A 24093-nucleotide genomic window follows, 5' to 3' on the forward strand; every position below is an offset into this window, starting at 1 on the left:
GACTGGGGGGGGAGGCCCCGCCGTTCTGTATACTGGCTACGGCATCTGAAAATGGACAAACTGTACTATTGACGTTTCAATTTTTTTTCCCGGCTCTCCAAGTGGAAAACTGACGATCACCAACTTCTCCCACGTGGTGACCTCTGACCTCACCTACTAAGGAAATGACATCTATAACAGCATCTATTTGGGGGGGGGGGGGGGGGGGGGTGGGTAGTTGTACTTTCAGTTTATGATTGATATGATTGGTTGGCCATTGAGCCGTTCAACCCCAATGAGTTCATATCTCATGAATGCATTCAGCTGGTATTTATAACTTCACATCTGGTAAATTCCCACCTCCCACATGGTTACAAACGTCACATCAGAGTGGAAACGTGTCGGCCCAACATAACAATTCAGTCACAACAGACAGGAACATTGTGAATGCCTTTTCATGTCCCGGCTTTACCCGAAACCAAAACCGCCGGTATGACTTCACCGGTATGACCCCGTGGTCCCTGGAGCAGCCGGTAGGACTTTACCCCGTTATGACCCCGTGGGTCCCTGGAGCAGCCGGTAGGACTTTACCCCGTTATGACCCCGTGGGTCCCTGGAGCAGCCGTTATGACCCCGGGGTCCCTAGAGCAGCCGGTATGACCCCGTGGTCCCTGGAGCAGCCGTTGGGACTTGTGGTGGGTTTTAGTGTTTAAGTATTGCGCCGTGGTGGAGGGGGCAGTAGTGTCGTGAAGCTGCTTGGTGTCAGACTGGCCTTGTTGTTCCCTTGGTGACCCTGAAGTCAACAAACTTTGAGTTCCCACGCTCGACCTGCTTCTCCAGAAAGACCTCCCCCTCCAACTCTCCCTCTTTATAGGCAGAGACGGGGGTTACACTGAAAATGTTTTCGGGGGGGGCAATTCTGGAAATTTGCCAACTATTTTTTTTAAAGTGTCTTGTCGCATAAAAGTAGTGCATAATATCCAGACTGATTAAACAACACGCTCCAAACCCAGAACCAAGTATCGTGGCCTGGACAACACTACGTAGGGGGTAGGGTGCACTACGTAGGGGGTAGGGTGCACTACGTAGGGGGTGGGGCGCACTACGTAGGGGGTGGGGCGCACTACGTAGGGGGTGGGGCGCACTACGTAGGGGGTGGGGCGCACTACGTAGGGGGTGGGGCGCACTACGTAGGGGGTGGGGCGCACTACGTAGGGGGTGGGGCGCACTACGTAGGGGGTGGGGCGCACTACGTAGGGGGTGGGGCGCACTACGTAGGGTGCACGACGTAGGGGGTAGGGTGCACGACGTAGGGTGCACGACGTAGGGTGCACGACGTAGGGGGTAGGGTGCACTACCTAGGGAGCGGGGCGCACTATGTAGGGGGTAGGGTGCACTACCTAGGGAGCGGGGCGCACTATGTAGGGTGCACGACGTAGGGGGTAGGTAAATAGACCTAACGTCCCCCCCCCCCCAGGAACACAAGGCCCCTGTGTGGTGTAAATAGACCTAACGTCTCCCCCACTCTGCCTCTACAGGGAACCAGCCCATAGAAGACAGAACAGTGGATGGAAGAGCGCGAGAGAGAGTGAAGAGGACGGAGGTTAAAATACAGGGGCTGGTCAACAGGTAAGAACCTTTTTTTTTTAGACATCAACATCATTTGGGGCGGCAGGTAGCCTAGTGGTTAGAGTGTAGAGGAGGTAGGGTAGCCTAGTGGTTAGAGTGTAGAGGAGGCAGGGTAGCCTAGTGGTTAGAGTGTAGGGGAGGCAGGTAGCCTAGTGGTTAGAGTGTAGAGGAGGTAGGGTAGCCTAGTGGTTAGAGTGTAGAGGAGGCAGGTAGCCTAGTGGTTAGAGTGTAGAGGAGGTAGGTAGCCTAGTGGTTAGAGTGTAGAGGAGGCAGGGTAACCTAGTGGTTAGAGTGTAGAGGAGGCAGGTAACCTAGTGGTTAGAGTGTAGAGGAGGCAGGGTAGCCTAGTGGTTAGAGTGTAGAGGAGGCAGCGCAGCCTAGTGGTTAGAGTGTAGAGGAGGTAGGTAGCCTAGTGGTTAGAGTGTAGAGGAGGCAGCGCAGACTAGTGGTTAGAGTGTAGAGGAGGTAGGTAGCCTAGTGGTTAGAGTGTAGAGGAGGCAGCGCAGCCTAGTGGTTAGAGTGTAGAGGAGGTAGGGTAGCCTAGTGGTTAGAGTGTAGAGGAGGCAGGTAGCCTAGTGGTTAGAGTGTAGAGGAGGTAGGTAGCCTAGTGGTTAGAGTGTAGAGGAGGCAGCGCAGACTAGTGGTTAGAGTGTAGAGGAGGTAGGTAGCCTAGTGGTTAGAGTGTAGAGGAGGCAGGTAGCCTAGTGGTTAGAGTGTAGAGGAGGTAGGGTAGCCTAGTGGTTAGAGCGTAGAGGAGGCAGCGCAGCCTAGTGGTTAGAGTGTAGAGGAGGCAGCGCAGCCTAGTGGTTAGAGTGTAGAGGAGGTAGGGTAGCCTAGTGGTTAGAGTGTAGAGGCGGCAGGTAGCCTAGTGGTTAGAGTGTAGAGGAGGTAGGGTAGCCTAGTGGTTAGAGTGTAGAGGAGGCAGCGCAGCCTAGTGGTTAGAGTGTAGAGGAGGCAGCGCAGCCTAGTGGTTAGAGTGTAGAGGAGGTAGGGTAGCCTAGTGGTTAGAGTGTAGAGGAGGCAGCACAGCCTAGTGGTTAGAGTGTAGAGGAGGCAGCACAGCCTAGTGGTTAGAGTGTAGAGGAGGCAGCGCAGCCTAGTGGTTAGAGTGTAGAGGAGGCAGCGCAGCCTAGTGGTTAGAGTGTAGAGGAGGTAGGGTAGCCTAGTGGTTAGAGTGTAGAGGAGGCAGGTAGCCTAGTGGTTAGAGTGTAGAGGAGGTAGGTAGTCTAGTGGTTAGAGTGTAGAGGAGGCAGCGCAGCCTAGTGGTTAGAGTGTAGAGGAGGTAGGGTAGCCTAGTGGTTAGAGTGTAGAGGAGGCAGCGCAGCCTAGTGGTTAGAGTGTAGAGGAGGCAGCGCAGCCTAGTGGTTAGAGTGTAGAGGAGGTAGGGTAGCCTAGTGGTTAGAGTGTAGAGGAGGCAGCACAGCCTAGTGGTTAGAGTGTAGAGGAGGCAGCACAGCCTAGTGGTTAGAGTGTAGAGGAGGCAGCGCAGCCTAGTGGTTAGAGTGTAGAGGAGGCAGCGCAGCCTAGTGGTTAGAGTGTAGAGGTGGCAGCGCAGCCTAGTGGTTAGAGTGTAGAGGTGGCAGCACAGCCTAGTGGTTAGAGTGTAGAGGAGGCAGCGCAGCCTAGTGGTTAGAGTGTAGAGGTGGCAGCGCAGCCTAGTGGTTAGAGTGTAGAGGTGGCAGCACAGCCTAGTGGTTAGAGTGTAGAGGAGGCAGCGCAGCCTAGTGGTTAGAGTGTAGAGGAGGTAGGGTAGCCTAGTGGTTAGAGTGTAGAGGAGGTAGGGTAGCCTAGTGGTTAGAGTGTAGAGGAGGCAGGTAGCCTAGTGGTTAGAGTGTAGAGGAGGTAGGGTAGCCTAGTGGTTAGAGTGTAGAGGAGGCAGGTAGCCTAGTGGTTAGAGTGTAGAGGAGGTAGGGTAGCCTAGTGGTTAGAGTGTAGAGGAGGCAGGTAGCCTAGTGGTTAGAGTGTAGAGGAGGCAGCGCAGACTAGTGGTTAGAGTGTAGAGGAGGTAGGTAGCCTAGTGGTTAGAGTGTAGAGGAGGCAGGTAGCCTAGTGGTTAGAGTGTAGAGGAGGTAGGGTAGCCTAGTGGTTAGAGCGTAGAGGAGGCAGCGCAGCCTAGTGGTTAGAGTGTAGAGGAGGCAGCGCAGCCTAGTGGTTAGAGTGTAGAGGAGGTAGGGTAGCCTAGTGGTTAGAGTGTAGAGGCGGCAGGTAGCCTAGTGGTTAGAGTGTAGAGGAGGTAGGGTAGCCTAGTGGTTAGAGTGTAGAGGAGGCAGCGCAGCCTAGTGGTTAGAGTGTAGAGGAGGCAGCGCAGCCTAGTGGTTAGAGTGTAGAGGAGGTAGGGTAGCCTAGTGGTTAGAGTGTAGAGGAGGCAGCACAGCCTAGTGGTTAGAGTGTAGAGGAGGCAGCACAGCCTAGTGGTTAGAGTGTAGAGGAGGCAGCGCAGCCTAGTGGTTAGAGTGTAGAGGAGGCAGCGCAGCCTAGTGGTTAGAGTGTAGAGGAGGTAGGGTAGCCTAGTGGTTAGAGTGTAGAGGAGGCAGGTAGCCTAGTGGTTAGAGTGTAGAGGAGGTAGGTAGTCTAGTGGTTAGAGTGTAGAGGAGGCAGCGCAGCCTAGTGGTTAGAGTGTAGAGGAGGTAGGGTAGCCTAGTGGTTAGAGTGTAGAGGAGGCAGCGCAGCCTAGTGGTTAGAGTGTAGAGGAGGCAGCGCAGCCTAGTGGTTAGAGTGTAGAGGAGGTAGGGTAGCCTAGTGGTTAGAGTGTAGAGGAGGCAGCACAGCCTAGTGGTTAGAGTGTAGAGGAGGCAGCACAGCCTAGTGGTTAGAGTGTAGAGGAGGCAGCGCAGCCTAGTGGTTAGAGTGTAGAGGAGGCAGCGCAGCCTAGTGGTTAGAGTGTAGAGGTGGCAGCGCAGCCTAGTGGTTTAGAGTGTAGAGGTGGCAGCACAGCCTAGTGGTTAGAGTGTAGAGGAGGCAGCGCAGCCTAGTGGTTAGAGTGTAGAGGTGGCAGCGCAGCCTAGTGGTTAGAGTGTAGAGGTGGCAGCACAGCCTAGTGGTTAGAGTGTAGAGGAGGCAGCGCAGCCTAGTGGTTAGAGTGTAGAGGAGGTAGGGTAGCCTAGTGGTTAGAGTGTAGAGGAGGTAGGGTAGCCTAGTGGTTAGAGTGTAGAGGAGGCAGGTAGCCTAGTGGTTAGAGTGTAGAGGAGGTAGGGTAGCCTAGTGGTTAGAGTGTAGAGGAGGCAGGTAGCCTAGTGGTTAGAGTGTAGAGGAGGTAGGGTAGCCTAGTGGTTAGAGTGTAGAGGAGGTAGGGTAGCCTAGTGGTTAGAGTGTAGAGGAGGCAGGTAGCCTAGTGGTTAGAGTGTAGAGGAGGCAGGTAGCCTAGTGGTTAGAGTGTAGAGGAGGTAGGGTAGCCTAGTGGTTAGAGTGTAGAGGAGGCAGCGCAGCCTAGTGGTTAGAGTGTAGAGGAGGCAGCGCAGCCTAGTGGTTAGAGTGTAGAGGAGGCAGCGCAGCCTAGTGGTTAGAGTGTAGAGGAGGCAGCGCAGCCTAGTGGTTAGAGTGTAGAGGAGGCAGCGCAGCCTAGTGGTTAGAGTGTAGAGGAGCAGCGCAGCCTAGTGGTTAGAGTGTAGAGGAGGCAGCGCAGCCTAGTGGTTAGAGTGTAGAGGAGGCAGGTAGCCTAGTGGTTAGAGTGTAGAGGAGGCAGGTAGCCTAGTGGTTAGAGTGTAGAGGAGGCAGCGCAGCCTAGTGGTTAGAGTGTAGAGGAGGCAGCGCAGCCTAGTGGTTAGAGTGTAGAGGAGGCAGGTAGCCTAGTGGTTAGAGTGTAGAGGAGGCAGCGCAGCCTAGTGGTTAGAGTGTAGAGGAGGCAGCGCCAGCCTAGTGGTTAGAGTGTAGAGGAGGCAGCGCAGCCTAGTGGTTAGAGTGTAGAGGAGGCAGCGCAGCCTAGTGGTTAGAGTGTAGAGGAGGCAGCGCAGCCTAGTGGTTAGAGTGTAGAGGAGGCAGGTAGCCTAGTGGTTAGAGTGTAGAGGAGGCAGGTAGCCTAGTGGTTAGAGTGTAGAGGAGGCAGCGCAGCCTAGTGGTTAGAGTGTAGAGGAGGCAGCGCAGCCTAGTGGTTAGAGTGTAGAGGAGGCAGCGCAGCCTAGTGGTTAGAGTGTAGAGGAGGTAGGGTAGCCTAGTGGTTAGAGTGTAGAGGAGGCAGCGCAGCCTAGTGGTTAGAGTGTAGAGGAGGCAGCGCAGCCTAGTGGTTAGAGTGTAGAGGAGGCAGCGCAGCCTAGTGGTTAGAGTGTAGAGGAGGCAGCGCAGCCTAGTGGTTAGAGTGTAGAGGAGGCAGCGCAGCCTAGTGGTTAGAGTGTAGAGGAGGCAGCGCAGCCTAGTGGTTAGAGTGTAGAGGAGGCAGGCAGCCTAGTGGTTAGAGTGTAGAGGAGGCAGGTAGCCTAGTGGTTAGAGTGTAGAGGAGGCAGCGCAGCCTAGTGGTTAGAGTGTAGAGGAGGCAGCGCAGCCTAGTGGTTAGAGTGTAGAGGAGGCAGCGCAGCCTAGTGGTTAGAGTGTAGAGGAGGTAGGGTAGCCTAGTGGTTAGAGTGTAGAGGAGGTAGGGTAGCCTAGTGGTTAGAGTGTAGAGGAGGTAGGGTAGCCTAGTGGTTAGAGTGTAGAGGTGGCAGCGCAGCCTAGTGGTTAGAGTGTAGAGGAGGCAGCGCAGCCTAGTGGTTAGAGTGTAGAGGAGGTAGGGTAGCCTAGTGGTTAGAGTGTAGAGGAGGTAGGGTAGCCTAGTGGTTAGAGTGTAGAGGAGGCAGGTAGCCTAGTGGTTAGAGTGTAGAGGTGGCAGCGCAGCCTAGTGGTTAGAGTGTAGAGGAGGCAGCGCAGCCTAGTGGTTAGAGTGTAGAGGAGGTAGGGTAGCCTAGTGGTTAGAGTGTAGAGGAGGCAGGTAGCCTAGTGGTTAGAGTGTAGAGGAGGCAGGTAGCCTAGTGGTTAGAGTGTAGAGGAGGCAGGTAGCCTAGTGGTTAGAGTGTAGAGGAGGCAGGTAGCCTAGTGGTTAGAGTGTAGAGGAGGTAGGGTAGCCTAGTGGTTAGAGTGTAGAGGAGGCAGGTAGCCTAGTGGTTAGAGTGTAGAGGAGGCAGCGCAGACTAGTGGTTAGAGTGTAGAGGAGGTAGGGTAGCCTAGTGGTTAGAGTGTAGAGGAGGCAGGTAGCCTAGTGGTTAGAGTGTAGAGGAGGCAGGTAGCCTAGTGGTTAGAGTGTAGAGGAGGCAGGTAGCCTAGTGGTTAGAGTGTAGAGGAGGCAGGTAGCCTAGTGGTTAGAGTGTAGAGGAGGTAGGGTAGCCTAGTGGTTAGAGTGTAGAGGAGGCAGGTAGCCTAGTGGTTAGAGTGTAGAGGAGGCAGCGCAGCCTAGTGGTTAGAGCGTTGGACTAGTAACCGAAAGGTTGCAAGTTCAAATCCCTGAGCTGGTACTTAAACCACTTAACCCAGTCCTAGGCCGTCATTGAAAATAAGAATTTGTTCTTAACCTCTCGGGGATATATGGCCAACATCCAGGCAGAGCGCCAAATTCAAATAAATTACTATAAAAATTCAACTTTGATGAAATCACACATTCAATATAACCAAATTAAAAGCTACACTTGTTGTCAATCCAGCCAATATGTCAGATTTCAAAAATGCTCTACGGCGAAAGCAAACGATTGCTATTATCTGAGGAGAACACCCTCAGTAAACAAAGAAATGAGAATGAGTTGTTAACTGACTTGCCTAGTTAAAGAATAATACAAATCAACATACCACCCAGTTTTTTAAAATTCTGTTGATATTGATGTCTAATCTACCAGGACTGACACTATTGGCTGTCCTCTGTTTGAACCGTCCCCTTTTGGCCCTCTGAAGAGCCAATAGATTCTCTGCCTCGGGTTTAGACGTACTGCTGTTGTGGTTTGAACCCTCCCCTTTTGGCCCTTTGAAGAGCCAATAGATTCTCTGCCTCGGGTTAGACGTACTGCTGACGTGATGGAGAAACGTGTTGTTCTCTGAACATGGTCTTATACAACAACAACAACACAATGCTGCTATTATCTGGAGGTTTCCGTGGTAACACAAGTGGCCTTGGCCACCGGCTCGGCCCGGCAGCCTTGGCCCCCGGCTTGGCCCGGTAGCCTTGGGCCCGGTAGCTAGTTATATGTTGTTAGCCTAGCTAGTCAGAGGACAGACCAGTCTATCCACCTCTTTCCTGTCTCCTAATTGTTTCTAGTTAGTTTATTTTAGTACAGGGTTGTTTATATAAGGTGTAAGAGACTGAGCCAAGCATTTCCTTTCCCTAGGGGACAGTGAAGTTAGTTTCCTGTTGTGTTGTCGTCGTGCTCTCTCCTCTGTCGATTAGCTGTTAGGCTAAACCCCCCCGCTGGTCCTGACGAGCCACGGGGGGGGGGGGGGCAGGCTTTCATTCTCCTCTCCGTTCTCTCTCTTCCTCTCCTCTCAGTTCTCTCTTCCTCTCCTCTCCTCTCAGTTCTCTCTTCCTCTCCTCTCCTCTCCGTTCTCTCTTCCTCTCCTCTCCGTTCTCTCTCTTCCTCTCCTCTCCGTTCTCTCTCTCTTCCCCTCCGTTCTCCTCAGGCACCAGCTGTAGGGATCAGCTATAGACACGACATGATCTGAACACCTAGTCCACATACCAGCACCTGATCTGAACACCTAGTCCACATACCAGCACCTGATCTGAACACCTAGTCCACATACCAGCACCTGATCTGAACACCTAGTCCACATACCAGCACCTAACCCAGCACCTAGTCCACATACCAGCACCTAACCCAGCACCTAGTCCACATACCAGCACCTAGTCCACATACCAGCACCTAACCCAGCACCTAGTCCACATACCAGCACCTAACCCAGCACCTAGTCCACATACCAGCACCTAACCCAGCACCTGGTCCACATACCAGCACCTAACCCAGCACCTGGTCCACATACCAGCACCTAACCCAGCACCTAGTCCACATACCAGTCCACATACCTTTACCTAATCCAGCACCTAGTCCACATACCAGCACCTAGTCCACATACCAGCACCTAACCCAGCACCTAGTCCACATACCAGTCCACATACCAGCACCTAACCCAGCACCTAGTCCACATACCAGCACCTAACCCAGCACCTAGTCCACATACCAGCACCTAGTCTACATACCAGCACCTAGTCCACATACCAACACCTAACCCAACACCTAGTCCACATACCAGTCCACATACCTTTACCTAACCCAACACCTAGTCCACACACCAACACCTGACCCAGCACCTAGTCCACATTCCAGCACCTAGTCCACATTCCAGCACCTAGTCCACATTCCAGCACCTAGTCCACATTCCAGCACCTAACCCAACACCTAGTCCACATACCAGCACCTAGTCCACATACCAGCACCTAACCCAGCACCTAGTCCACATACCAGCACCTAGTCCACATACCAGCACCTAACCCAGCACCTAGTCCACATACCAGCACCTAACCCAGCACCTAGTCCACATACCAGCACCTAACCCAGCACCTGGTCCACATACCAGCACCTAACCCAGCACCTGGTCCACATACCAGCACCTAACCCAGCACCTAGTCCACATACCAGTCCACATACCTTTACCTAATCCAGCACCTAGTCCACATACCAGCACCTAGTCCACATACCAGCACCTAACCCAGCACCTAGTCCACATACCAGCACCTAACCCAGCACCTAGTCCACATACCAGCACCTAACCCAGCACCTAGTCCACATACCAGCACCTAGTCTACATACCAGCACCTAGTCCACATACCAACACCTAACCCAACACCTAGTCCACATACCAGTCCACATACCTTTACCTAACCCAACACCTAGTCCACACACCAACACCTGACCCAGCACCTAGTCCACATTCCAGCACCTAGTCCACATTCCAGCACCTAGTCCACATTCCAGCACCTAGTCCACATTCCAGCACCTAACCCAACACCTAGTCCACATACCAGCACCTAGTCCACATTCCAACACCTATCTCTCTTCCACCTAGTCCACATACCAGCACCTATTCCACATACCAACACCTAACCCAACTCCTAGTCCACATACCAACACCTAGTCCACATTCCAACACATAACCAACACCTAGTCCACAGTCCAACACCTATCTCTCTTCCACCTAGTCCACATTCCAACACCTATCTCTCTTCTACCTAGTCCACATTCCAACACCTATCTCTCTTCCACCTAGCTTCTCTCTCTCTCTGAGGTTTTGTTGCCACGGAGGCAGATCTTTTTCTAAGCCTGTTGTGTAACAGCGACTAGAGTTCCCTGTTCTCACAGTCATCAGAGTTGAGGAGGAGACTAACACACCTGTGACCCTTATGGTATCTCTCCTCTCTGGGCTCTTGGCCGTGTTTACAAACAGACACACACATTCTGTTCTCCTAGAGGTGGTGTGGAATTACCAGACTGACGCTACACTGCCCGGTGTCCATGCTATTCTCCTGGGAGGGAGGATCACTGTCACTAAGTGTGTTGCGTCTGTGTTAGTCAGTGGTTGGATCAGGAGAAGTGTGGAGGCAGGCAGCCAGCCAGGCAGCCATCCAGCTGAAAGGTTTTAGAAGATACTGAAGGAAGAGAGGATGAGGAAGTAGGAGAAGTTCTGTTGTCTGACACTCACATCAAAGTACACAGGAGTATCCAACCTAACTCCTTCTTCTCCTTCCTCTTCTCCTTCCTCTTCTCCTTCCTCTTCTTCTCCTTCCTCTTCTTCTCCTTCCTCTTCTTCTCCTTCCTCTTCTTCTCCCTTCCTCTTCTTCCTCCTTCCTCTTCTTCTCCTTCCTCTTCTTCTCCTTCCTCTTCTTCTCCTTCCTCTTCTTCTCCTTCTTCCCCTTCCTCTTCTTCTCCCTTCCTCTTCTTCCTCCTTCCTCTTCATCTCCTTGCTCTTCTTCTCCTTCTCCTTCCTCTTCTTCTCCTTCCTCTTCTTCTCCTTCCTCTTCTTCTCCTTCTTCTTCTTCTCCTTCCTCTTCTTCTCCTTCTTCTCCTTCCTCTTCTTCTCCTTCTTCTTCTTCTTCTCCTTCCTCTTCCTCCTCCCTTTTCCTTCTTCCTCCCTTCTCCTTCCTCTTCCTTCTTCTCCTTCCTCTTCTTCTCCTTCCTCTTCCTCCTCCCTTTTCCTTCCCTCTCTCCTCCTCTGCAGCGTCAGAACATATCAAATCCAGGCAGACTCCTGCTCCTTGGCCTGCCAATCTGAACGACAACCTCCCCACTACACACACACACACACACACTGCTCCGAGCATCTTCAGCGATGCCAACAGGGTCCCAGCCAGCTGCCAGCCCCTCTCCCAGCCTGCCCCTGTGTGCCCAGCCCTGAGCCCTGACCCCTGACCCCTAACCACAAACTGGCCCCGTGGCTCTAGGAAACCCCCCCAGTGCAGCTGTCCTCCACACAGCCAGGTGGCGCCCTGACCCACCGCCGGACAGGCAGCGCTACTAACAGGTAATACAATGTAGATTAGATTACTATAAACATTCCCTCACCTAGACTACATCTGGAATGGCTCTGTTTAGTCCACTACTGTTAGTAACATTACCTCACCTAGACTACATCTGGAATGGCTCTCTGTTTAGTCCACTACTGTTAGTACCATTACCTCACCTAGACTACATCCTGGCTCTGTTTAGTCCACTACTGTTAGTAACATTACCTCACCTAGACTACATCCTGGCTCTCTACTCTGTTTAGTCCACTACTGTTAGTAACATTACCTCACCTAGACTACATCTGGAATGGCTCTCTGTTTAGTCCACTACTGTTAGCAACATTACCTCACCTAGACTACATCTGGAATGGCTCTCTACACGTCATGGTAATCCGTCTGGCCCTGGGCTGGGCTAGAGACACTGGGACTGGCCTGAGTAATCCGTCTGGCCCTGGGCTGGGCTAGAGACACTGGGACTGGCCTGGGTAATCCGTCTGGCCCGGGTAATCCGTCTGGCCCTGGGCTGGTTTAGAGACACTGGGATTGCCAGTTTGTCAGCGTATGCTCTGAGGACACGTTAGATTACTATAAACATTCCCTAATCCGTCTGGCCCTGCGGCCTTGGGAATGTTGCCCTGTTTAAAGGTGTTGCTCACATCGGCTACAGAGAGCGTGATTACACAGCCATCCGGAACAGCTGGTGCTCTCATTGCATGCTTCATTGTTGATTGCCTCGAGGCGAACATAAAAGGCATTTAGCTCGTCTGGTAGGCCCTCGTCACTGGGTAGCTCGCGGCTGGGTTTCCCTTCGTAGTCCGTAATAGTTTGAAAGCCCCCTGCCACATCCGATGAGCCGATTTCTTATAAACGTCCGGATTAGTGTCCCGCTCCTTGAAAGCGGCAGCTCTAACCTTTAGCCTTTAGCTTTCTAGCCTTTAGCTTTCTAGCCTTTAGCTTTCTAGCCTTTAGCTTTTAGCCTTTAGCTTTCTAGCCTTTTAGCCTTTAGCTTTCTAGCCTTTTAGCCTTTAGCTTTCTAGCCTTTAGCTTTTAGCCTTTAGCTTTCTAGCCTTTAGCTTTCTAGCCTTTAGCCTTTAGCTTTCTAGCCTTTAGCTTTCTAGCCTTTAGCCCTATCCTTTAGCTTTCTAGCCTTTAGCTTTCTAGCCTTTAGCTTTCTAGCCTTTAGCTTTCTAGCCTTTAGCCTTTAGCTTTCTAGCCTTTAGCTTTCTAGCCTTTATCCCTATCCTTTAGCCCTATCCTTTAGCTTTCTAGCCTTTAGCTTTCTAGCCTTTAGCCCTAGCCTTTAGCCCTAGCCTTTAGCCCTATCCTTTAGCTTTCTAGCCTTTAGCTTTCTAGCCTTTAGCCCTAGCCTTTAGCTTTATCCTTTAGCCCTAGCCTTTAACCCTATCCTTTAGCTAGAGCTGACAGTCTAGTATTTGTATTAGCCTTTAGCCCTATCCTTTAGCCCTAGCCTTTAGCCCTATCCTTTAGCTAGAGCTGACAGTCTAGTATTTGTATTAGCCTTTAGCCCTATCCTTTAGCCTTTAGCCCTATCCTTTAGCCCTAGCCTTTAGCCCTATCCTTTAGCTAGAGCTGACAGTCTAGTATTTGTATTAGCCTTTAGCCCTAGCCTTTAGCTAGAGCTGACAGTCTAGTATTTGTATTAGCCTTTAGCCCTAGCCTTTAGCTAGAGCTGACAGTCTAGTATTTGTATTAGCCTTTAGCCCTATCCTTTAGCCTTTAGCCCTAGCCTTTAGCTAGAGCTGACAGTCTAGTATTTGTATTAGCCTTTAGCCCTATCCTTTAGCTAGAGCTGACAGTCTAGTATTTGTATTAGCCTTTAGCCCTATCCTTTAGCCCTAGCCTTTAGCTAGAGCTGACAGTCTAGTATTTGTATTAGCCTTTAGCCCTATCCTTTAGCCTTTAGCCCTATCCTTTAGCCTTTAGCCCTATCCTTTAGCCCTAGCCTTTAGCCCTAGCCTTTAGCCCTAGCCTTTAGCTAGAGCTGACAGTCTAGTATTTGTATTAGCCTTTAGCCCTAGCCTTTAGCCCTATCCTTTAGCTAGAGCTGACAGTCTAGTATTTGTATTAGCCTTTAGCCCTAGCCTTTAGCCCTAGCCTTTATCCCTATCCTTTAGCCTTTAGCCCTAGCCTTTAGCTAGAGTTGACAGTCTAGTATTTGTATTAGCCTTTAGCCCTATCCTTTAGCCCTAGCCTTTAGCCCTATCCTTTAGCTAGAGCTGACAGTCTAGTATTTGTATTAGCCTTTAGCCCTAGCCTTTAGCCCTAGCCTTTAGCCTTTAGCCCTATCCTTTAGCTAGAGCTGACAGTCTAGTATTTGTATTAGCCTTTAGCCCTAGCCTTTAGCCCTAGCCTTTAGCTAGAGCTGACAGTCTAGTATTTGTCTCTTCTTGTAAACCTGCTTTATTTCTTGTCTTCCTGCCGCTGTTTAAACATTTTAATGCTGTTTTTCTTCTATCCCTTGTCTCTCTCGCTATCCTCCTCTCTCTCGCTATCCTCCTCTCTCTCGCTAACCTCCTCTCTCGCTAACCTCCTCTCTCGCTAACCTCCTCTCTCGCTAACCTCCTCTCTCGCTAACCTCCTCTCTCGCTGTCCTCCTCTCTCGCTGTCCTCCTCTCTCGCTGTCCTCCTCTCTCGCTGTCCTCCTCTCTCGCTGTCCTCCTCTCTCGCTGTCCTCCTCTCTCGCTATCCTCCTCTCTCGCTATCCTCCTCTCTCGCTATCCTCCTCTCTCGCTATCCTCCTCTCTCGCTAACCTCCTCTCTCGTTATCCTCCTCTCTCGCTATCCTCTCTCTCGCTATCCTCTCTCTCGCTATCCTCTCTCGCTATCCTCTCTCTCGCTGTCCTCCTCTCTCGCTATCCTCCTCTCTCGCTGTCCTCCTCTCTCGTTATCCTCCTCTCTCGCTATCCTCCTCTCTCGCTAACCTCCCCTCTCTCGCTATCCCCCTATCGCTAACCTCCTCTCTCGCTAACCTCCTCTCTCGCTATCCTCCCCTCTCGCTATCCTCCCCTCTCGCTAACCTCCCCTCTCTCGCTATCCTCCTCTCTCGCTATCCTCCTCTCTCGCTAACCTCCTCTCTCGCTAACCTCCTCTCTCGCTAACCTCTCTCGCTAACCTCCCCTCTCTCTGTCCTCATTATCTTTCCTCTCTTCTGTCCTGTATCCTAGGCATGGCTCCAATTCGGGACTCGGCCAGCCACTCTCCTAACCAAACAGGTGACAACCTTTTTATTTTACCCTTTGACCTCGACTCTTCTTCTCTCTGCCTTCCTGGACCTCTCCCTCTACCTCTCCCAGTCAGACAAGGTCATTCCTGAATCCCAGTCCCCCCCCCCCGTCCAGGTGCTCACGTTACCGTTGACTGTTGTTATGAGGTCTCAGTGTGTCGGTCATTGTCTGATCTCTGCTACTGTAGACCGTCTCACCTTGTTATTCAAGTTAAACTACCTTTGAACACACCTACAAAGGTAGGGTTAGGGGGTAAAGACACAGAACAGCATGTGCTCCTACAAAGGTAGGGTTAAGGGTTAAAGACACAGAACAGCATGTGGTCCTACAAAGGTAGGGTTAGGGGTTAAAGACACAGAACAGCATGTGCTCCTACAAAGATAGGGTTAGGGGTTAAAGACACAGAACAGCATGTGGTCCTACAAAGGTAGGGTTAGGGGTTAAAGACACATAACAGCATGTGCTCCTACAAAGGTAGGGTTAGGGGTTAAAGACACAGAACAGCATGTGCTCCTACAAAGGTAGGGTTAGGGGTTAAAGGCACAGAAAGGGAGAGAGGAGGAGGAGGAGAGAACATTCTGACTGCGCAGGCAGACTAGACAACATTCAAGGAGAGTTGGTAGCCATCTTGTGTGTGTGTGACTGGCGAGAATGAGTGTGGCTTTACAGAAAACCGAGGTGGTTAATTGCCAGAAGAGCGGACACTGGAGACATGAAAGGGTTCATTTAGTTCTGAGGAAGAGGTTCTCGTCGTAAAATAACAAACAGCTCCCTCCCCACCCCTCTCTCCAATGTCCCTCCTCCCTCTCTTCTCTCCCCTCCCTTTCCCGTCTCTCCCCTCCCTCCCCACCCTCTCTCCCCTCCCCACCCCTCTCTCCAATGTCCCTCCTCCCTCTCTTCTCTCCCCTCCCTTTCCCGTCTCTTCTCTCCCCTCCCTCCCCACCCTCTCTCTCCCCTCCCTCCCCACCCTCTCTCTCCAATGTCCCTCTCTCCCTTCCCTCCCTCGTCTCTCCCCTCCCTCCCTCGTCTCTCCCCTCCCTCCCTCGTCTCTCCCCTCCCTCCCTCGTCTCTCCCCTCCCTCCCTCTCTCCAATGTCCCTCCTTCCCCTCTCCCCTCCCTCCCTCGTCTCTCCCCTCTGTCTCCCTTCCTCCGTCTCCCCTCCTCCCTCCTGGTTGGCTGTAGCATCACACTGCTGAAACAAAATGGTGTCTGCTGACTAGACTGACACACACACTGGGTTAGAGGGACTGGGCCGGGTTAGAGGGACTGGGCCGGGTTAGAGGGACTGGGCCGGGTTAGAGGGACTGGGCCGGGTTAGAGGGACTGGGTTAGAGGGACTGGGCTGGGTTAGAGGGGCTGGGTTAGAGGGGCTGGGTTAGAGGGACTGGGCTGGGTTAGAGGGACTGGGTTAGAGGGACTGGGCTGGGTTAGAGGGACTGGGCTGGGTTAGAGGGACTGGGCTGGGTTAGAGGGGCTGGGCTGGGTTAGAGGGACTGGGCTGGGTTAGAGGGACTGGGCTGGGTTAGAGGGACTGGGCTGGGTTAGAGGGACTGGGCTGGGTTAGAGGGACTGGGCTGGGTTAGAGGGACTGGGCTGGGTTAGAGGGACTGGGCTGGGTTAGAGGGACTGGGCTGGGTTAGAGGGACTGGGCTGGGTTAGAGGGACTGGGCTGGGTTAGAGGGACTGGGCTGGGTTAGAGGGACTGGGCTGGGTTAGAGGGACTGGGCTGGGTTAGAGGGACTGGCTGGTTAGAGGGGACTGGGTTAGAGGGCTGGGTTAGAGGGCTGGGTTAGAGGGGCTGGGTTAGAGGGGCTGGGTTAGAGGGGCTGGGTTAGAGGGGCTGGGTTAGAGGGACTGGGTTAGAGGGACTGGGCTGGGTTAGAGGGGCTGGGTTAGAGGGACTGGGCTGGGTTAGGGGGACTGGGCTGGGTTAGAGGGACTGGGTTAGAGGGACTGGGTTAGAGGGACTGGGTTAGAGGGACTGGGTTAGAGGGACTGGGTTAGAGGGACTGGGTTAGAGGGACTGGGTTAGAGGGACTGGGTTAGAGGGACTGGGTTAGAGGGGGCTGGGTTAGAGGGACTGGGCTGGGTTAGAGGGACTGGGCCGGGTTACAGGGACTGGGTTAGAGGGACTGGGCTGGGTTAGAGGACTGGGCTGGGTTAGAGGGACTGGGCTGGGTTAGAGGGACTGGGCTGGGTTAGAGGGACTGGGCTGGGTTAGAGGGACTGGGTTAGAGGGACTGGGCTGGGTTAGAGGGACTGGGCTGGGTTAGAGGGACTGGGCTGGGTTAGAGGGACTGGGCTGGGTTAGAGGGACTGGGCTGGGTTAGAGGGACTGGGCTGGGTTAGAGGGACTGGGCTGGGTTAGAGGGGCTGGGTTAGAGGGATTGGGCTGGGTTAGAGGGACTGGGCAGGGCTGGGTTAGAGGGGCTGGGCTGGGTTAGAGGGACTGGGCTGGGTTAGAGGGGCTGGGTTAGAGGGGCTGGGTTAGAGGCACGGGGGCTGGGCCGGGTTAGAGGGACTGGGCTGGGTTGGAGGGACTGGGTTGGAGGGACTGGGTTGGAGGGACTGGGCTGGGTTAGAGGGGCTGGGTTAGAGGGGCTGGGTTAGGGGGACTGGGCTGGGTTAGGGGGACTGGGCTGGGTTAGAGGGACTGGGCTGGGTTAGAGGTACTGGGCTGGGTTAGGGGGACTGGGCTGGGTTAGAGGGACTGGGTTAGAGGGACTGGGTTAGAGGGACTGGGCCGGGTTAGAGGGACTGGGCCGGGTTAGAGGGGCTGGGCCGGGTTAGAGACGCAGGGGCCGGGTTAGAGGCACGGGGGCCGGGTTAGAGGCACGGGGGCTGGGCTAGGTTAGAGGCACGGGGGCTGGGCTGGGTTAGAGGCACGGGGGCTGGGCTGGGTTAGAGGGACTGGGCCGGGTTAGAGGGGCGGGGACTGGGCTGGGTTAGAGGCACGGGGACTGGGCTGGGTTAGAGGGACTGGGCCGGGTTACAGGGACTGGGCCGGGTTAGAGGGACTGGGTTAGAGGGACTGGGCTGGGTTAGAGGGACTGGGCTGGGTTAGAGGGACTGGGTTAGAGGGACTGGGTTAGAGGGACTGGGTTAGAGGGACTGGGCTGGGTTAGAGGGACTGGGCTGGGTTAGAGGGACTGGGCTGGGTTAGAGGGACTGGGCTGGGTTAGAGGGACTGGGCTGGGTTAGAGGGACTGGGCTGGGTTAGAGGGATTGGGCTGGGTTAGAGGGACTGGGCAGGGCTGGGTTAGAGGGGCTGGGCTGGGTTAGAGGGACTGGGCTGGGTTAGAGGGGCTGGGTTAGAGGGACTGGGCTGGGTTAGAGGGGCTGGGTTAGAGGCACGGGGGCTGGGCCGGGTTAGAGGGACTGGGCTGGGTTGGAGGGACTGGGTTGGAGGGACTGGGTTGGAGGGACTGGGCTGGGTTAGAGGGGCTGGGTTAGGGGGACTGGGCTGGGTTAGAGGGACTGGGCTGGGTTAGAGGGACTGGGCTGGGTTAGGGGGACTGGGCTGGGTTAGAGGGACTGGGTTAGAGGGACTGGGCCGGGTTAGAGGGACTGGGCCGGGTTAGAGGGGCTGGGCCGGGTTAGAGACGCAGGGGCCGGGTTAGAGGCACGGGGGCCGGGTTAGAGGCACGGGGGCTGGGCTAGGTTAGAGGCACGGGGGCTGGGCTGGGTTAGAGGCACGGGGGCTGGGCTGGGTTAGAGGGACTGGGCCGGGTTAGAGGGACTGGGCTGGGTTAGAGGGACTGGGCCGGGTTAGAGGGGCGGGGACTGGGCTGGGTTAGAGGGACTGTAACAGGTGGATGGCTGGGTTAGAGAGGCGGGGACTGGGCTGGGTTAGAGGGGCGGGGACTGGGCTGTGTTAGACGTCTGGGTTCCATCCCTCCGTTTCCACCAATCCACACATCAGATCAATGATTAGTGAAAGAATGTCCTGGTGTGTTCTCATGTGAGCTAACCAAACCTCCACCGCCACCCCGTCTCTCCGTCTTCCTGTCCCCAGGTTTGGACCCCCCTGGCCTGGATTCTCAGTATGAGAATTGCCCCTGGAGCTCTGGTTCTCCCTGCAGCAGAGACAGTAACTGGGACACGGTGGGTACTCTCTGAGGTTCTCCAAACGTAAATACTACCATGTTGGGTTTTTGGGTAGGTGGGTACTCTCTGAGGTTCTTCAAACATAAATACTACCATGTTTGGTTTTTGGGTAGGTGGGTACTCTCTGAGGTTCTCCAAACGTAAATACTACCATGTTTGGGTAGGTGGGTACTCTCTGAGGTTCTTCCAACATAAATACTACCATGTTTGGTTTTTGGGTAGGTGGGTTCTCTCTGAGGTTCTTCCAACATAAATACTACCATGTTTGGGTAGGTGGGTACTCTCTGAGGTTCTCCAAACGTAAATTGTATGATTTGACTGAATAAGGAACATTTCCAAGTTGAGTTACCCAATGTGAAAATGCTCAAACTTCCCTGACCTGAGAGTGTCGCATCTGGTTTAGACAGAATAGGGAACTAGCTAGTTAGTAATGAAATCAGACTGGTGAACTAGCTAGTTAGTAATGAAATCAGACTGGTTTAGACAGAATAGGGAACTAGCTAGTTAGTAATGAAATCAGACTGGTGAACTAGCTAGTTAGTAATGAAATCAGACTGGTTTAGACAGAATAGGGAACTAGCTAGTTAGTAATGAAATCAGACTGGTGAACTAGCTAGTTAGTAATGAAATCAGACTGGTGAACTAGCTAGTTAGTAATGAAATCAGACTGGTTTAGACAGAATAGGGAACTAGCTAGTTAGTAATGAAATCAGAATAGTGAACTAGCTAGTTAGTAATGAGATCAGACTGGTGAACTAGCTAGTTAGTAATGAAATCAGACTGGTGAACTAGCTAGTTAGTAATGAAATCAGACTGGTTTAGACAGAATAGTGAACTAGCTAGTTAGTAATGAAATCAGACTGGTTTAGACAGAATGGTGAACTAGCTAGTTAGTTATGAAATCAGAATAGTGAACTAGCTAGTTAGTAATGAAATCAGACTGGTTTAGACAGAATGGTGAACTAGCTAGTTAGTAATGAAATCAGACTGGTTTAGACAGAATGGTGAACTAGCTAGTTAGTAATGGACATCAGACTGGTGAACTAGCTAGTTAGTAATGAAATCAGACTGGTTTAGACAGAATAGTGAACTAGCTAGTTAGTAATGAAATCACCCTATTAATAAAAGTTGATTTTCTTTTCAAGGTGCTGGTAGACTCGGTCGGCAGCGACACGCCTTCCTCCTCCTCCTCCTCCTCGGCAGCCGGCAACGACCCCGAGCTCACCTCAGAATGCATGGACACGGACTCTGCCTCTAGCTCTGGTGGCTCGGAGAGGAACTTGGTCACCGCGATGACGCCGCCGCCGCCTCCTCCCGGCACTAAAGGGAACGGAGGCCGTAACGGGAACCACTTCTCCCCGTTGACTAACGGCGCCGTTCCTCCCGGTAGCAGCAATAACATCATAACGTGTAACGGGGCGGCGAAAGGCCCGTGGGGCTCCGTGGCCAACGTCGGCCCCAACGACGCCCCTGCCGACGGTAGCCATGGCAACAAGCCGAGCCCCTGGGCGTCGGCCAACGGTGCTGGTCTGACCCCCGGCACTCTGAACCCAAAAGTTAACCACAGTGCCTGGCCCGGTCCCCAGGGCCCCTCCGGCTGTAAGATTGTCCAGCAGGGAGGCTCTCTGGGCTGGGGAGGGACACAGCCGGACAGCCTCTCTCTGTCTGAACAGCCGCAGCGCCTGAATGATACCACTGTCAAGACTCGCCACCTTAACACGACCAACGGACCAAATAACACTACTAACGCCATCGACACCTCTAGTTTACCAAACTCTACAGGCGGCTCAGTGCACAGGAACGAGTCCGGCTCGGGGCTGCGTTCCTGGGGAGCGGGAGGAGGAGGAGGAGATCAGCTCTCCAACGGTACCCTGTCTGGCGCCCAGCACCCCCACAGCGAGGGCCTGGCAGGGGGCTTCTCTAAGCCCTGGGGGGCCTTGGGCCCTGGGGAGACTGTGAACGGCCAGGGACACGGCCAGCCCTCCCCTGCTGCTGCTGCTGCTGTTTACAACAGTAAAACGAACAGCAAGGCCCCTGTAGGGAGGTGGGACTCTGCTTCTCCTCACAACCTGGGGACTGGAGGAGGGGCGAGCAATGGGAACGGACTGGGTCCTGCCGGGATCCCCCGACCATGGGCCTCCTCTTCATCTGGCTCCTCCTCTAGCAGGCAACCCCCCAACGGGGAGTGGAGCTCGTTGCCCGGTAACAAATCTCAGGATTCCGGCGACGGACGGAAGTCAGGGGGAGGAGCCAACGGCTGGAAGAGTCTTGAAGACGACGCCCTCAGGATGGGAGGAGGAGGAGTGCAGGGACCTGCGAGCGTTGGGGCATCTGGCAGCAGTGAGGGGAGTGGGGAGAGCTCTGGAGGCCCTAGCTTAGACAGGGACAGGAACGACCCCCGTCGACAAGGCCCCCTCCCTGGGTCTACTCAAGTCCTCTTCTGTTCAGACGTGGACCCCCGTGTCCTCTGCAACACCGGCTGGGGCCAGACCCCAGTACGTCAGGACACCGCCTGGGATGTCACCTCTCCCGTCCCCAGACCCGATGACAGGAAACCCGATAACGGAGGCCCTGGATGGGGATCGAAAAGCCACGCCGCTCGTTCTCATACCTCCAGCTCTGGAGGATGGCGAGGAGGGGGGGGTGGCCCGGGCCCAGAGTCAGGAGGGTCTGGCTGGGTAGAGCAGAAGACCTTGTCTGGGTGTGGAGACCGAGACAACAAAGGTCCTGGAGGAGAGCGAGGATGGGACAACTCTTCCTCTACCTGGGGGAACAGTCAGAAGGAGGACCTCTCCAACACCTGGATCAACCCTCCGAAACCTCAAAAACAGGTCTGGGGGACGGGGGGTGGAGACCGCTCCAGAGGAGGAGGGAGCAGCTACTGGGGTCAGCCCCAGAAGACTAGCGTGTCTGGGGGATGGGACCGCGACCTTTCAGGGACTGCAGGATGGGGCGAGCCCGGCTGCCCGGCCAACACCAACACGCACCCCGACGGAAGCAGCAGCACCTGGGGGGGCAGCGGAGGGACCCCTGACCACCCCAGCAACCCTCACTCTGGCTGGGGAGAGCCCCCTGTATCCAACTCCGCCGGACACAAACCCCAGAACCACCAGACCCAGGGAGGGTGGGGCGAGCCAGCCATGAAGCCCGGCCACCCCTCTCAGAGCTGGGGAGACCCGGCCGAGTGGGGTAAAGATCCAGACGCCAACCCGGACCCTAGAGGACCTCCACCAGGTGGTGCCCACCCCTCCAAACCCAGCGGATGGACTGGGGTGGCGGTCCCAGCTGGACCCTCCCACAAGGAGGAGGAGTCGTCGACAGGGTGGGAGGAGCCTAGTCCAGAGTCGGTGAGGAGGAGGATGGACATCGATAATGGCACCTCGGCGTGGGGAGACCCCAGCAAATACAACTGTAGCGGGGTCAATAAGTGGAACAAGACCAGCCAATCAGAGCAGGATGCCATGGTCACGACCAAACCCCCCCAGCCCCAGCAGCAGCCCCCACCACCCCTGAACAACATGGCCAACAAGGACAAGACCTGCAGCTCTGGTGAGTGGAGGGAGCTGTACACACACACACACAGTGTCCTCCACCTCCCGTGTGTGTGTGTGTTTTAGGGTTGCGTCATCCTTCTGGAATGTTCTACAGCATTATTCTCTCTGAGCTGTGAGTGCAGGCAGAAACACAGACCTTTGTTTGGACTGAAATGCAGATCGTTCCAGGGGGGTGGTAGACTGAGACAGGAAGGGGGTAGACTGAGACAGGAAGGGGGTGGACTGAGACAGGAAGGGGGTGGACTGAGACAGGAAGGGGGTAGACTGAGACAGGAAGGGGGTAGACTGAGACAGGGAGGGGGTAGACTGAGACAGGGAGGGGGTAGACTGAGACAGGGAGGGGGTAGAGAGAGACAGAGGGGGGGTGGGGGAGAGACAGAGAGGAGGGGGGGGGGAGACAGAGAGGGGGGGGGGACAGGAGGGGGGGAGAGAGACAGAGAGGGGGGGGGGAGACAGAGAGGGAGGGGGGGAGAGAGACCGAGAGGGGGGGCTGGGGGGGACAGGAGGGGGGGGGGGAGAGACAGTCTGTTATTGATCTAGAAACCCAGCTAGTCTGTTATTGATCATCTGAGTGAGTACAACAGCAGAGTTGAGAAGGTACAAGGTTACCTGCCATTTACGAAACTCCACCTCACATACCTCTCTCCTCCTCCCCCTCTCTCTCCTCCTCCCCCTCTCTCTCTCCTCCTCTCGCTCTCCTTCTCCCCCTCTCTCTCTCCTCCCCCCCGCCCCTCTCTCTCTCTCTCCTCCTCCCCCTCTCTTACTCCCCCTCTCTCTCTCCTTTCTCTCTCCTCCTCCCCCTCTCTCCCCTCCTCCAGGTTGGGGTGAACAGTACACCGGTCCCCAGAAGATGGAGTCAGGAACGTGGGGTGATCCGCCAGGCCCCCCCGTCTCTGTGGACAACGGGACATCGGCCTGGGGGAAACCCATGGAAACCAGCTGCACCTGGGAGGAGCTGAGAGACAGAGGGGACAGAGACAGAGGGGACAACTCTGCGACAGGAGGCTGGGAAGGACCTGGAGCACAGAACCACCACAAACCTGGTAAGACACATATACACACACCCATCTCCTCGTCTCTCTCCAGGCCCCCTCGTGTCTCTCCAGGCCCCCTCGTCCCCTCGTGTCTCTCTCCAGGTCCCCTCGTGTCTCTCTCCAGGTCCCCTCGTGTCTCTCTCCAGGTCCCCTCGTGTCTCTCTCCAGGTCCCCTCGTGTCTCTCTCCAGGTCCCCTCGTGTCTCTCTCCAGGTCCCCTCGTGTCTCTCTCCAGGTCCCCTCGTGTCTCTCTCCAGGTCCCCTCGTGTCTCTCTCCAGGTCCCTCGTGTCTCTCTCCAGGCCCCCTCGTGTCTCTCTCCAGGTCCCCTCGTGTCTCTCTCCAGGTTTAATCCCTTCCAGGTCCCCTCGTGTGTCTCTCCAGGTCCCCTCGTGTCTCTCTCCAGGTCCCCTCGTGTCTCTCTCCAGGTCCCCTCGTGTCTCTCTCCAGGTCCCCTCGTGTCTCTCTCCAGGTCCCCTCGTGTCTCTCTCCAGGTCCCCTCGTGTCTCTCCCAGGTCCCCTCGTGTCTCTCTCCAGGTCCCCTCGTGTCTCTCTCCAGGTCCCCTCGTGTCTCTCTCCAGGTCCCCTCGTGTCTCTCTCCAGGTCCCTCGTGTCTCTCTCCAGGTCCCCTCGTGTTCTCTCCGGTCCCCTCGTGTCTCTCTCCAGGTTAATCCCTCGTCCTCTCTCCAGGTCCCCTCGTGTCTCTCTCCAGGCCCCCTCGGTCTCTCTCCAGGTCCCCTCGTGTCTCTCTCCAGGTCCCCTCGTGTCTCTCTCCAGGTCCCCTCGTGTCTCTCTCCAGGTCCCCTCGTGTCTCTCTCCAGGTCCCCTCGTGTCTCTCTCCAGGTCCCCTCGTGTCTCTCTCCAGGTCCCCTCGTGTCTCTCTCCAGGTCCCCTCGTGTCTCTCTCCAGGTCCCCTCGTGTCTCTCTCCAGGTCCCCTCGTGTCTCTCTCCAGGTCCCCTCGTGTCTCTCTCCAGGTCCCCTCGTGTCTCTCTCCAGGTCCCCTCGTGTCTCTCTCCAGGTCCCTCGTGTCTCTCTCCAGGTCCCCTCGTGTCTCTCTCCACCCTTCTCTCTCCAGGTCCCCTCGTGTCTCTCTCCAGGTTTA

The 24093-nt window shown here is 54.7% G+C and overlaps 1 protein-coding gene across 10 annotated transcripts in view; it reads left to right on the plus strand.

Annotated features, from left to right (window-relative positions):
- LOC109883743 (trinucleotide repeat-containing gene 6A protein) overlaps nt 1-24093 on the plus strand; it is an 88432-nt gene that overhangs the window by 25404 nt on the left and 38935 nt on the right. For 7 of the 10 annotated variants that reach the window (XM_031813869.1, XM_031813871.1, XM_031813868.1 and 4 more), the window contains 6 exons: nt 1518-1608; nt 10768-11070; nt 14239-14286; nt 18314-18402; nt 19551-21954; nt 22778-23002. In XM_031813869.1, coding sequence (XP_031669729.1) covers nt 14241-14286; nt 18314-18402; nt 19551-21954; nt 22778-23002 — 2764 coding nt within the window. In that variant the 5' untranslated portion in view covers nt 1518-1608; nt 10768-11070; nt 14239-14240. The remainder of the gene's footprint in view (nt 1-1517; nt 1609-10767; nt 11071-14238; nt 14287-18313; nt 18403-19550; nt 21955-22777; nt 23003-24093) is intronic. The other 3 variants (XM_031813872.1, XM_031813874.1, XM_031813876.1) reach the window with 2 other exon arrangements.

The sequence above is a fragment of the Oncorhynchus kisutch genome, unplaced genomic scaffold (assembly GCF_002021735.2).
Source record: "Oncorhynchus kisutch isolate 150728-3 unplaced genomic scaffold, Okis_V2 Okis06b-Okis10b_hom, whole genome shotgun sequence".
Lineage (NCBI taxonomy): Eukaryota > Metazoa > Chordata > Actinopteri > Salmoniformes > Salmonidae > Oncorhynchus > Oncorhynchus kisutch.